Source organism: Lepus europaeus, chromosome 5 (genome assembly GCF_033115175.1).
Source record: "Lepus europaeus isolate LE1 chromosome 5, mLepTim1.pri, whole genome shotgun sequence".
Taxonomy (NCBI): Eukaryota; Metazoa; Chordata; class Mammalia; order Lagomorpha; family Leporidae; genus Lepus; species Lepus europaeus.
In genome coordinates, this window is record NC_084831.1 from 134,744,782 (window position 1) to 134,759,351 (window position 14,570).

Genomic DNA, 14,570 nt, shown 5'->3' on the forward strand with positions numbered 1-14,570 from the left:
ACCTTGTTTGATCATAAGCAAAAGGTCAAAAGTTCTCTCATTACTAGATCAGCCACATAAATCCACAAGTCACCAATAGTAGAAATGCTTTACTTTTGCATAAAACATTTAGCAATACTAAAACAGAACTAAAATATATTTTTTTAGAAAACACCTTACTCTGGCAGCTGAAGTAAAAGAATCAGGGCCATGAGCTGCATTCCTTATGCCATCAGTTCCAAAGAGGGCTCTAATGCTTCCAGAAGCATCTGTACGTGCCACCCCAGAGTTTGCAGGTCCAAGTAGTCTTTTCCATTCACATATGGCATCATCCCTTAAAATCTCTATGGCAATTATAGGACCGCTTGAAATAAACTGGATCAGCTCACTACAAATCAGGATAAAAAAGATCAATCTGTTTATTTTTTTTCTGACAAATTAGGAATCTCTCTTAACAACAACGGCATATTTAAATTTGTGTATTATTATACAGACATGAGTATTTTGATCTCAGAACTACAGACATAGTGAAATTTATGTGGTTAAATTTTCATAAATTGACTGTCATGTAGTTTTCAGATTCACTACAAATCACTACAGTAGCAACATCAAATCAATTACTATTGGCAAAAAAATCACTGTTTTGTTGAATTAAGACTATTTCATTGACTGAAAATGCATATTGCTTATCTGTCTTTCCCATTGCTCTAAAAATAATAGGGTTTTCCTTTTTTAATTTTATGTGGGTTACCCTTAAAATTGAGTAAAGTTTCTTAATATAAGAAGTTATAAATGGTATCTTATAAATTTTCAATAAGAATTCAATTAGTTTTGTGTAGAACTATTACCATTCAAAGACTGAAAAAGAACTCTGAATCAATACACATTCAATTGGATGAGTGACAAAGAGGAAAGAAAGGAACAGATCTTCATGAAATGTCCTTTTATGGTATAAAAGCTACTCTGGGTATCCTAGCCTAAATTATTAAAGGGTACACACAAGTTCTTGATTGAAAACCCAGCACTGAGTCACAGTCCCTCAAGGCCTGAAACATAGTGCTTCATTTTATTTTTCCAGTTTTATATCTGTACTAGGCAGCAAGAAGCTTACCCATGAATAAGTGATACCCTTATTTAAGCAAGTGTTAGCAAGAATAAAGTACTTCTTAAAGTAAGGCCAGGTTTCCCTCCCATCCAAAGGGGAGAGAAGACAGCTTCCTCCTGGAGAAAGGATCATGCCTGGCCCACCTGTTCCTTCACGACTGTTCTTGCACATGTCCTTCTCTGGTATATCATGTTACAGGAGCTAAATCCCTTCTTTACAAGAAGTATTCCTCCCCAAGGGGCCCGTAGTCATACACATTCTCCTAGGCCTCCGCTGCCTTGGTAAAAACCAACTGTTAGATTTTAGGAACCCCAACCGAGATCTAATCCATTTTACCCATTCAGTAAACACTTACTTTTTAAGATTTATTTATTTGAAAGGCAGAGTGGCAGAGAAAGGGACAGATAGACAGAAAGAGATCTTTCATTTGCTGGTTCACTCCCTAAGTTACCAGACTAGCAGAATGGCCGGAGCCTAGAACAGGCAGCAGTCAGGAGCATGGAAATCCACCTGGATCTCCCACATGGGTGGCGGGGCCCAAGCAGCTGGGCCATCTTCTGCTGCCTTCCCAGGTGCCTTTAGCAGGGAACTAGATTGGAAGCAGGGCAGCCATGACCCAAACTGGTGCTCTGATAAGGGATGCTGGCATTGCAAATGGTGGCCTAACCAGCAGCACCACAATACTGGCTCCCATTCAATAAACATTTAATGATTACCTACTATGTGTCAGAATCTATGCTAATAAGCCCAAGCATGTAGCATGTAATTCAAGGAATGGGGTGTCTGATTATAAGATACTGCTTCATGAAATAATTTCCAACAAAGGTAGCTAGTGAAACTAAACATCTACTTAATTCACCCATTCAATATAAATACTGCATATGAAATACTTAAAAGACATTAACTAGGAGTTGTAATTCAATGCTATGAACATTTACTAAGAAAAATTTCCCAGAAAACTGTATATTCCAATAGTACAAGGCTTAATAATATTCTACAATTTTTGATTTTAAACAATCCCGGGCTGTGGTACAATGAGTTAAGCTGCTGCTGTTGGTGATGCCAGCATCCCATACCAGAGTGCCAGTTCAAGTTCTGGATACTTTACTTGAAACACAGCTTTCTGCTAACGCATCTAGGAAGGCAGTGGAAGATGGCTCAAGAACTTGGGCCCCTGCCACTCATGTGGGAGACAAGGGTGGAGACAGCCTGGTCCAGAACTGGCTGCTGTGACCATTTGTGGAGTGAACCAAGCAAATGAGATCTCAATCTCTTTCTCTCCCTCTCTTTTTCTCTCTGTATTCCTGCCATTCAAATAAATAAATGAATCTTTAAAAAATAAATTATCTATAACATAATAATTTTCTTATAAAAAGCTTTACAAAAATACTACTTGTATAGTATACCAGAAGGTGAGTCTATTGTAGCAGTTTGGCCTTTACAACATTTCTTCCCTATTAGAAATGTAAATACTTCCTTGTCAATAGTAATATCAATATGTACAATATCCACTTAAATTTATATCCAAAATAATTAGAATATATATTCAGTTTCTGACATATTTTACTTGTTATATACTTCAGAGAACAAAATATATACAAAATCATTTAGCTGAAATATCAACATTCTATGAACTTTGTTTTAAGCATATAAGAATATCAAAATAGAGGACTTGAAAAGCACAAGGAAAATTCTCAAAATACAATTATCACTATCTTTGAATTCACTGAAATCAAAAAATAAAGCTATTCCTTATAATGTAAACAAATTCCATTTGATACTGGTTGAAATTCAAGATATTTAAGGATGAGATGTAAGAAAACTTATCTAATAAAATAACAGAGAAAAACTTCTTAGAACATAATCTGTACAGTTACAAATGTTACTATAATCCATCTGACATATAACTCATGAAACAAACCTTTAAATTATAAAAATCTAAGTATATTCTTTAAGCTTTTTAGGACAATTTTCTTTATATACCCCTAAATCCCAAGTTAAACACCTACTTAAAAAAGGGTTTTGATTGGTGGTCTACATGAAAATCCATTGCTTCTTTTCTATAAAATAATAAAAAAAAGTTAAGAGTTATGTAAGAAAATAATTATTATTTAAATTATAATAATAATACAAGTATTAAATAATATAAATTTATATTTATTTAATCTGTGAATTCATTAATTATTTTCAACAAATATCCTATCAAATATTCCTTCTTTTTAAATGTTTTTGCAAGGAGAGAATGATTCAACACGAGAAGCAGCATACACAGCAGACTCATAGAACAGCACTCTGGCCTCAGAATCAGCTCTTAAGGCATTCGGATCTGGCTAAAAAGCCCATGAGAGTATTTCAGGCATGGAAAGCCAAGACACTGTGGCAAAACAAAACAACCTAAATGAAAGATCTCTGTGAATGAGATCCCAGCGGAAAGAAGGGGCCATCAAAGAAGGAGGTACCTTTCTCTGAAGGGAGGAGAGAACTTTCCACTTTGACTATGACCTGGTCTAAATAAGATCAGAGTCGGAGAACTCAAAAGGTTCTATAGCTTTGGCAACTCATGACAAGAGCCTTGGGTGATTACTGACGCCATAAATAAGAATGTCAATTGTTAAATCAACAACAGGAGTCATTGTGCACTTACTCCCCATGTAGGATCTCTGTCCTTAATGTGTTGTACTATGTGAATTAACAGTATAACTAGTAATCAAACAGTACTTTACACTTTGTGTTTCTGTGTGGGTGCAAACTGTTGAAATCCTTACTTAATATATACTAAATTGATCTTCTGTATATAAAGATAATTGAAAATGAATCTTGATATGAATGGGATGGGAGAGGGAGTGAGAGATGGGAGGGTTGCAGGTGGAAGAGAAGTTATTGGAGGGAGAAAAAGCCACTGTAATCCAAAAACTGTACATTGGAAATTTATATTTATTAGATAAAAGTTAAAAAAATAAAAAATAAATGCTTTTGCAAGTATGAGGCATATCTATGCTAAGATATAAAATTGAAATGAATATATAAGGCAGTATATACTTTTCTGCCATATATCATCTTTTTTCCTTTTCATAAGTGTCTACAACATTCTAGAAACAAAGTTTATATTTAGACCAATAAAGATATTTGTTCATTAAAGTCCAAATAAGTTACATCAAAAAATTAAAAAACATCTTCTAATTCAAAATTTGTCACTTTCTTTTACAGGTTTTGAACTTGACAGTTTAATCTAGAATCTTAATTCAGTATTTACAGTTTTCTTTCTCAGCTAGATTTATCCAATGGCAAGATTATATTCTTGGGGCCAGTGCTGTGCAGTGCTGGCATCCCATGTGGGCTCCCTTTGAGTCACAGCAGCTCCACTTACAACCCAGCCCTCTGCTACAGCCTGGCAAAGCAGTAAAAGATGGCTCCCAATATCATGGGCTCCTGCACTCATGTGGGAGACCCAAAGGAGGCTCCTGGCTCCTGGCATCAGATCCATGCAGCTCTGGCAGTTGCGGCCAACTGGGAGTGAACCAGCATTTGGAAGACCTCTCTTCCTCTGCCTCTCCTTTTCTCTCTATGTAATTCTGACTTCCAAATAAATAAATAAATAAATCTTTTAAAAAAGAATTTTCTATTCTTGTGTTTTTGAAAGCTGCTTGACAAATTATGAAAGCTAACGTATTCTTATTGGTTATTAATGAATTAGAAAGGAATATTTTTTACTGACATCACCAAAAGATAGAAGAATATGGAAACATTCTGAATTCAGAATTAATGCCTAATCTGTTAAAAGCAATTGGGATTTACTTTTTATATTTATATTCCCACTAAAATATCTATACAGACAATAAAAGAACAATAGAATTTAAATGGTTATCTGAAAAGTCTAAAAAATTAATTTTAAGCAAACTAGGTATTTTGTCTTAAACTGCGTAGTTTTCCTAAAGGCTTTAAACTGCACTCACAGTATGTGACAAATATATGAAGAGTATTCAAAAAGTTAACAGAAAATGTATATTATGAAAAAACCAGTTTCTGCACCAAATAAACAATCTGCATGAACTTTTTAAAGTGCCTTCATATATATCAATATCAACTATTTTTTAAAATAACAAAGAAATTCAAATGTTCTCTAGTAATGTGCCAAACTTTCACACTTGAAAATTAATTTGGAATGCATTTTTTAAAGATTTAGTAATTTATTTGAAAGTCAGAGTTACAAAGAGAGAAAAGAAGAGGCTGAGAGAGATCTTCCATCCACTGGTTCACTCCCAGTTGGCTGCAATGGCTGGAGCTGCACCAATCCAAAGCCAGGAGCCAGGAGCTTCTTCTCCCATGTGTGTGCCAGGGCCCAAAGACTTGGGCCATCTTCTACTGCTTTCCCAGGCCAAAGCAGAGAGCTGGATAGGAAGAGGAGCAGCCAGGACTTGAATCAGCACCCATATGGGATGCTGGGAAGCAGCTTTACCACTATGCCACAGCACTGGCCCCAGAATGAAATGTTTTTAACACTGTATGAGCCTATTGCAAAACAAACTCACAAAACAAGTTATATCTGGGCATATTCTGATTATAATAGAATAAACTCACATATTCCCTTTGACTACAAATGGATTATGAAAGGATTTATACAAATCCACAGTACAATTCATCCCTAAACTGGGAAGGAGAAGAAAAATCACATTTTTCTGGAGTCCATTACATACCCAGATTAAATTATATTTATCCTTCACAACAATATATTGAAATATTTATATCATCTTAATTTTACATATGAAAGAATTCAGTTCACTATGGATACATAATCTTTACATGTCAAAAGGAAAGACAGGGAGATTCAAACTCAAATCTGTCTAATTGCAAATCTCTGATTGCTTTTGTTCTAATTACCATCAACTGCAGAAAAAAATCTAGAGGTTAAGGAGAGGAATTCAGATATGTATATATTGCACTGCAGACTAAAATGGCGCAAAACTGAATACCTGAAGAACTAACATGAAGAATATATTAGAAGAGTTAGAGAAGAGTACTAAAATGTCCAATTCTGAATGTTTCAACACAAAGAACTAAACTACGAAAAAAAAATACTTTGTAATCTGAACAAAAATGCTTAAATATTAAAAATTCTCACTGTTTTCTTTTAATATTCCATTAATTCTATAGTTATGTCTATTCAAAAATCTAAAATCAATGGGGCCAGTGCTGTGGCACAGTGGGTAAAGCCCTTGCCTGCAATGTCAGCATCCCATATCATGGCACCGGATCAAATACTGGCTGCTACACTTCTGATCCAGCTCTCTGCTATGGCCTGGGAAAGCAGTGAAAGATGGCCCAAGTCCTTGGGACCCTGCACCCGCTGGGAAACCTGGAGGAAGTTCCTGGCTCCTGGCTTCGGATCGGCTCAGCTATGGCCATTGCAGCCACTTGGAGAGTGAACCAGGGGATGGAAGACCTCTCTCTCTCTCTGCCTCTGCCTCTCTGTAACTCTGCCTTTCAAATAAATAAATCTTTAAAAAAAATCTAAAATCAAAATAACAATGAGAGTTCATGAATTTCTCCCATCATTCTTATCTAATTGTTCCATTAAAAGGTTTAAAAGGACATGAATAGTAACAAGTAAATTGTTTTATCACATTTTTATAAAGAAACTTTATTTCACAAACATTCATCTATTAAATATTTTAGGAAATAGTCATGTATCATTGACTGACAGGGGTTATAGTCTGAGAATTGAGTCATTTGGTGACTTTTTCATTCTGTAAACGTCATAGAGTACACATAAACCTAGATAGTAAAAGCCAGTCACTCAATATGGTTTCTTGATACAATCAAGATAAATAGTAAACATAAGATTTTTTTTTTTTAATTTTTTTTTTTATTTTTGACAGGCAGAGTGGACAGTGAGAGAGAGAGAGAGACAGAGAGAAAGGTCTTCCCTTGCCGTTGGTTCACCCTCCAATGGCCGCCGCGGTAGGCGCGCTGCAGCCGGCGCACCGCGCTGATCCGATGGCAGGAGCCAGGTGCTTCTCCTGGTCTCCCATGGGGTGCAGGGCCCAAACATTTGGGCCATCCTCCACTGCACTCCCTGGCCACAGCAGAGAGCTGGCCTGGAAGAGGGGCAACCGGGACAGGATCGGTGCCCCGACCGGGACTAGAACCCGGTGTGCCGGCGCCGCAAGGCGGAGGATTAGCCTGTTGAGCCACGGCGCCGGCCGTAAACATAAGATTTTTTGGGGTTTTTAGTAACTTTATTTTTTTGAGATTCTAAATTTAATATTTGCTTTTTTTATTTCAATAGTTGATAGTCCTTTTCACTATTTTGCAGCTAGTGTGTGTTTTCCCTTGTTTGTTTTCTGACATTTTAAATTGGCCGCCGGACCCTAATAAGATCTATTTTCAATGAACCAACGTAAGATTTATAAATGCTGTAGTGTCACATGACATTTTGTTTGACAAGTAAATTTTTTCTTTATTAGTACAAAAAACATACTTTAAAATAACAATAAAAATATAGTAAATACATAAGCAATAACATATTCATTTGTTATCACTATCCAGTTTCATTGAACCTAATTGTATATGCTCTACTTTTGTACAGTTAGCAGCACAGTAGGTTTGTTTATACTAGCATCACCACAAACACATAACACATTAAACTATGACCTTAAGACAGCTATGACATCACTAGAAGGCACATTACTGTATTTACTTAGCTCTTACTTTGAATCAAGTTCCCAACCTGTCTCCTCACTGGGAATGTCAAGAACATAATGCTCTAAACACACTTTTTAAAAATTCTTTTCTTTTATTGAATAAATATAAATTTCAAAAGTACAACTTTTGGATTATAGCGGTTTGTCCTCCCATAACCTCCCTCCCACCCACAAACTATCCCATCTCCTACTCCCTCTCCCATCCCATTCTTCAATTAAGATTCATTTTTAATTATCTTTATATATAGAAATTCAACTTAGTATATACTAAGCAAAGATTTCAACAGTTTGCACCCACACAGACATACAAAGTATAAGGTACTGTTTGAGTAGTAGTTTTACTGTTAATTCACATAGTACAACACATTAAGGACAGAGATCCTACAGGGGGAGTAAGTGCACAGTGACTCCTGTTGTTGATTTAACAATTGACACTCTTATTTATGGCGTCAGTAATCATCCAAGGCTCTTGTCATGAGCTGCCAAGGCTATGGAAGCCTCTTGAGTTCACAAACTCCGACTTTATTTAGACAAGGCCATAATCAAAGTGGAAGTTCTCTCCTCCCTTCAGAGAAAGGTACCTCCTTCTTTGATGGCCTGCTGAACACTCTTTATCCTAGTCATTTGTCAGGGTTGTGTTTATAGAGAGTGACCTTGAGGGATGAGGTCTTTAGTATACTTGCCAATGAAACTGCTGGTAACCCAAGTTCACTCCTCTTTACTCATGCACCCCACTGTGCATACAACATCTACCAAGGCCTTTGCATTTCAGTATTTTTTTAAACACAGTAACATGAATGAAATGATTTTTAAAAGACTTGATACAACTGAAAATTGTTAAGAAATTACCTTGAAAGCATCATCATTTTGAGTTTGGTTATAGTAAATCCAGATTTGTTTATCAGCTCAATTATTTCTCCAGCCTTTGATACTGCATCTGGTTTAATGAGGGCTAATGTTCTGTAAACAAATAAGGAAAATGTTTAAAAATGAAAATAGTTCTGCACTTTTTCTTTATAATTTTTAAGTAGTAGAAATTTTACTAACAATCATTCTAGATCATCAAACATCAAAATTAATTTTATGGAGAAATATATTAAAGATGTTTCTTTAAAAGTCATACAAAATAAGTTTATCATTTCCTGTTCCTCTCCCTAAAGTAAAGTAACCAACCTACAGCAACAACAACAAAATGAGCTTAGAGAAAAAATAAATGTTATTTCTAATAAGTCCAAGTTAGAAAACATAGGTATCTAAAATTTCTATTTAGTAGAATATAGTTTATTCAAAGGATCACTTTCTAAAAATGCATTAAATATATTATGAATCTGTTTTTTGGTTTGTCTGACTTTAAAATATGTATGTATGTTATGCAATTAGTTCAAGACTGAAGTAAAATAATTAAGGATTCCATTGACTATTCAGAGAAGCTAATGTCTTTTCATCCAAAATGTATATGAATAATGAAGTATGCTAACTTTTACACTCAAAACACAGCAGAGCAATGGACTTTCCCACCCTGAAGCCACAACATTAATAGAATTTTGGACATGAAGATCACCTCAGTGTCCTCATTAGTCTGATGAGAAATCTACATCCAGGGAGTTAATGTGCCTAAGCTCATATAGCCGCTTAACTGCATCTTCAAGACAAAATATCCAGCTCATAAGATTCCCAAGTCTGTGCTCCTTCCAACATCACAAACAATGGTACTATTAATATTATTAGAATGGTTCATCATCACCAATCCTTATAAATAATATCTGCAAATAAAGATAAAAACCAGATTGATTGGGGTTGGCATTGAGGCCTAGTGGGTAAAGCCACCACCATATGAGTGCTAGTTCCTGTCCCCGCTGCTCCACTTCCAATCGAACACTGCTTCTGGCCTGGAAAGGCAGCAGAAGACAGCCCAAGTGTTTTGGCCCCTGCACCCATGTTGGAGACCTGGATGAAGCTCCTGGCCTCAGCCTACTTAGCCCTGGCTGTTGAGACCATCTTCAGAGTGAATCACTGGATGGAAGATTCTCTCCCCGCCCCCCCCCCCCCTTTGTGTAGCTAACACTTTCAAGTAAACAAATAAATCTTAAAAACAAAATTAATCAGAGTAATTCTATCCATATGATAAACCATTTCTGCCACTTTCCCTTTCAATTTCCAATTGTTCTAACAACATTGGCATTAATTCTAGTGATCCAAAAAGGAGAACAGTTAGCCTTTTCATATTTGTTTTTTTCACCAATGTGAGAAATGTAGCTGGAGATGTATTTCAAATAGTCTTATAATTAGATATAATTTATGGCTCAGTTTTAAAGCTAAATAGCAAAAGAAACTGTTTATCTTTGGTTCAAATTATACCAGATATTCTTTTTTTTTTTTTTAATTTCAAGGAGATGAGCCACTTACATTACTTTATATTATATGACTTCATCAAAAAAAAAAACAGTTAAAACTGGTCATTTTTCTAATTCACATTCATTAAATATTATAGTCATGGGTAAACATCTGGCACAATGGTCAGGTAAAAGCTTGGGACACCTGCATCATATAGCAGTCATTGGGTACAAGTCCTAGCTCCAATTCTGACCCAGGTTCCTGCTAATGGCACGGTGGGAGGCAGCAAAGATGGCTCATGTACTTGGATCCCTGCCACCAATGTAGGAGACCAGAATTGAGTTCCAGGCTCCAGGCTTTTGCATGGTCCATTCCTGACTGTTATAGACATTTGGGTACTGGACCAGTGTTTGGAAGATCTCTCTTTCTCTATGGGTATGTGTGTATGTGTGTGCCTGCTTGTGTGTGTTTCAAATAGATGAAGTGAATTAAGTAAAAAATTTAAAAATAACTATAATAATCCAAACTATCTTATCAATTATTTATACTAAATTCTGTAATTTCATGAACCACAGTTTTTAAAGAAAATTTAACACACAGCATAGTCATCAATTTCTGTGAGCAAGAAGCAACATGAAAATTCTAAACCAACAGAACTTAGTTTAAAATGTAATTTCAGTTTCTCTCTTAATGCCTACAGGAGACGCAACAGGTTGAATACATAAGTAATCTGTCTTCATTGTATGATTGTCCAGTAGGTAATAATTAAAATACGCTTTTGCAGGGAAAATAAGACAAGCATCAGGAATCTTATATGTGATTTAAAAGTGAAGATTGCAAACAAAGAACAAAATGGTGACAAAGAATACATTAATAATGCCTCTGTTATCTATTGCTGTGTAACAAACCATCCTAGTATGTAATGACTTAAAATAACACACAATTTCTCAAGGTTCTGTAGGTTGGCTGGGCAGTGGTTTCACCTGGGGTCATTTAAACAGCTGCTTTTGACAGTGGGTTAGCTGGGATGGTACCCAACTGAGACACCAAGACTTCTCTTGCCTGTGGTCTTTCATCATCAAGGAGTCTAGACCAGGTTTGTTCATATACAGACACACAGAATGCAGTATAGTAGGCATTTATCAAGGATTCTCTGGAGGCATGTCTGCTGATATTACTTGGGCCAATGCAAGCCATATGGTCAAATTCAGAGTCCTCGAGGGCACACGGACATGGATACCAAGAGATGTGATTCATTGGGGGCTACTAGGTGTAATAATCTACCACATAGTAATCCTTGCTACATTTAAGTAAGTACTATACTATGCCACAAGCAATGCTCTCAATACAAAGTTAAAAAATCAATAATTTACATTAGAACTCCTTAGCAATTGACAGTGAAAAAACAGTTTGCCCAGCCTTCATAAACTAAGACAGGATACAGATTTCTTTTTTCTTTTCTTTTTTTTTTTTTTTTGACAGGCAGAGTGGATAGTGAGAGAGAGAGAGACAGAGACAGAGAGAAAGGTCTTCCTTTTTGCCGTTGGTTCACTCTCCAATGGCCGCTGCGGCCGGCGCATCTTGCTGATCTGAAGCCAGGAGCCAGGTGCTTCTCCTGGTCTCCCACGTGGGAGCAGGGCCCAAACACTTGGGCCATCCTCCACTGCACTCCTGGGCCGCAGCAGAGAGCTGGCCTGGAAGAGGGGCAACCGGGATAGAATCCGGCACCCCAACCAGGACTAGAACCCGGTGTGCTGGCGCCACAAGGTGGAGGATTAGCCTGTTAAGCCACGGCGCCGGCCTAGGATATAGATTTCTTAAAAATAACAATTCTCAGGCTGGTGCCGTGGCTCAACAGGGTAATCCTCCGCCAACGGCGATGGCACACCAGGTTCTAGTCCTGGTCGGGGTGCCGGATTCTGTCCCGGTTGCTTCTCTTCCAGGCCAGCTCTCTGCTGTGGCCAGGGAGTGCAGTAGAGGATGGCCCAAGTGCTTGGGCCCTGCAACCGCATGGGAGACCAGGAGAAGCACCTGGCTCCTGCCTTCGGATCAGTGCGGTGCACCGGCCGCAGTGCCCAGTCGCGGCGGGCATTGGAGGGTGAACCAATGGCAAAGGAAGACCTTTCTCTCTCTCTCTCTCTCTCTCTCTCTCTCACTGTCCACTCTGCCTGTCAAAAATAAAAAAAATTAAAAAAAAAAAACAATTCTCACACAGCTGCACAAAAACCAAGCTCTTCATATATCATCAGACTCTTGAGAAAAACCTGCAGTAAATAAGTTTGTGAAATAGATAACTAGTTGATTGCTATAAACACCCTAGATAAATCAATGTTATTGTTATGCAATAAATAAAGGTCTTAGGTTGTACAGTGCAATGGACTCTTTGAATACTGTTGAGCTGGAAGAATAAATATATAAAGTTTATACTAAGGTAAATATTTCAAAATGTATTCATATTTGCCTTAAGTATATAAAAACTCATCCTAAACACAAACCCAAAGCTAAATTTGTGGTTTCATTTATGTGTTCTTTGCAAGCATAAAATTTGTGCCTTTCCCATGTATAAAGGAAAACTATTTCATATGAGGCATCTATGGTCTGGAAGAAAAACGCACTGACTGAGGCTACAGTCTTACAACAGTGGAAAGTTATTCATGGTAATCTTTCCTCTGGAAACTAAAAGATGTAAGATAGTTTTAAAATTCTTAAAAAAAAACTAATATGAATTGACTATATAGCAAATAATTACTATGCAAAAAGTGAAAAAGTATTGTGTGTATGCAGAAAGATCCAGGAAAGTGAGACTAAAATTTGCTTTTCACTTGACAGCAGTACCTATCTGGCAAATTTGAACAGAGTACAACAGATATCCTTCCTAATTCGGGGCCACAGGCTACACCCTTAGAGTGAGCCAGAAAGAACCAGGCTTGAGTGGTCCAGCTGCACAAGTTCACATCATTGGGGCAGTCTCAGAACTTTCATAAAGTAACTTCATACAGTAGCTCAATGATTCATAAGTCACACTCATATATAAATAGATTGCATAAGTACATCACACATATACAATACATACACACATGGCAATTATCAACAGAGATAATCCCCCTCCCACACATACTCTTGGAGAAAACTAACATAACAGAGAACCTGAACAATGTACAACAGAGAGGGTCCACAAGTACTTCAGATACTGGAATCATCGTATGCAGATTGTAAAATGACCAGCAAACTATGGCTGAAAGACAAGCTACACAACATCATCAGGCAGCAGGAAACTATAAGCTGTAACTAATGAGTAAGTATAATTGAAAGATAATCTATTAGACATTCGTTAGTGATAAAAATGTATATACAAAAATGAAAATAAGAAATAGACAAACTTGGTAGAACACTAGATGAAACTGAAGAAAGAATTTTGAGAAAATTCAGAATAAGGCACAGATAATAAGAAAGATAGAACACAAAAAACGGGGTAGTTTCAAGAATGTGAGCAATATAAAAATATTTTCAGATGAGTATAAACGGAGAGCTTTCTCTAAATGGACATACTTAACAGGAAAGTCTAAAAAAAATGGAATTTAAATAAAAGTAAAAAGATTTCCAACAGAATACCTAAGATAAAACAATAAGAAGCAAAAAGTAAAAAAAAAAAAATTAACTAAAAATTAGTTGTATAAAACATTAATAGTGAACACAGGAAGAAAAAAAAAAGCAGAACAAAACGGACATAATTATTCCAGATGGAAAATCGAGTTCAACCCTTCTGAGGTTCTTCTATTTTCAAGAAGGAAAATGATGACAGTGACTAACTTTAGACTCTGGTAAGTACACATCCCTGTAGTTCCAAGTGTAAGTACTAAAACTAAATACTATAAACTAAAAAATGCATCGAAAAATTCTCAAACAATCCAAAGTCAGAAATGGACCCAATATAATAATAAATAAAACAGGCAGAAAAAAACATAAGATAGCAGAATTAAACCCAAATAAACATATTAGTAGCTATATTAAAAGTAAAATGCTCTACAACAAAAATGGAGGTTATAAACTAGGTACTTTTTTTTAAAAATTAAAGAGCAAAAATCATCAGATTAGATTTTAAAAGTAAATATCTATGCTACTTATGAAAGACAAATTTAGAATAGACAGATCCTGGAGTGGACGTTTAACCTAGTGGTTAAAATGCCCACATCCAGGGTTTAATTATTGGCTCCAGCTTCCCACTAATGCAGATCCTGGGAGGTAGCAGTAAGGGCTTAAGTAACTAGGGCCCTGCCACCCACTTGGGTGACCTGGACTGAATTTCCAGGCCCTGAGTCCAGCCCTGGCCCAGCCCCAACCATCATGTTCATTTGGGGAATAAAACAGTGGATGGAAGCATTTGATCTTGCTGTCTCTCCTCCATTGGCTCCAAAATGTAAAAAGAAAAAGATCTGAAAGTTTTAAAGTTG

General features: G+C 36.5%; 1 protein-coding gene across 3 annotated transcripts in view; it reads right to left on the bottom strand.

Moving 5' to 3' along the window:
• Nucleotides 1–14,570, bottom strand: part of NME7 (NME/NM23 family member 7) — a 244,804-nt gene that overhangs the window by 169,149 nt on the left and 61,085 nt on the right. For all 3 annotated transcript variants that reach the window (XM_062192716.1, XM_062192718.1, XM_062192717.1), the window contains 3 exons: nt 8,635–8,745; nt 3,094–3,144; nt 160–367 (listed from right to left, as the gene is read on the bottom strand). In XM_062192716.1, the coding sequence (XP_062048700.1) occupies nt 160–367; nt 3,094–3,144; nt 8,635–8,745 (370 nt within the window). The remainder of the gene's footprint in view (nt 1–159; nt 368–3,093; nt 3,145–8,634; nt 8,746–14,570) is intronic.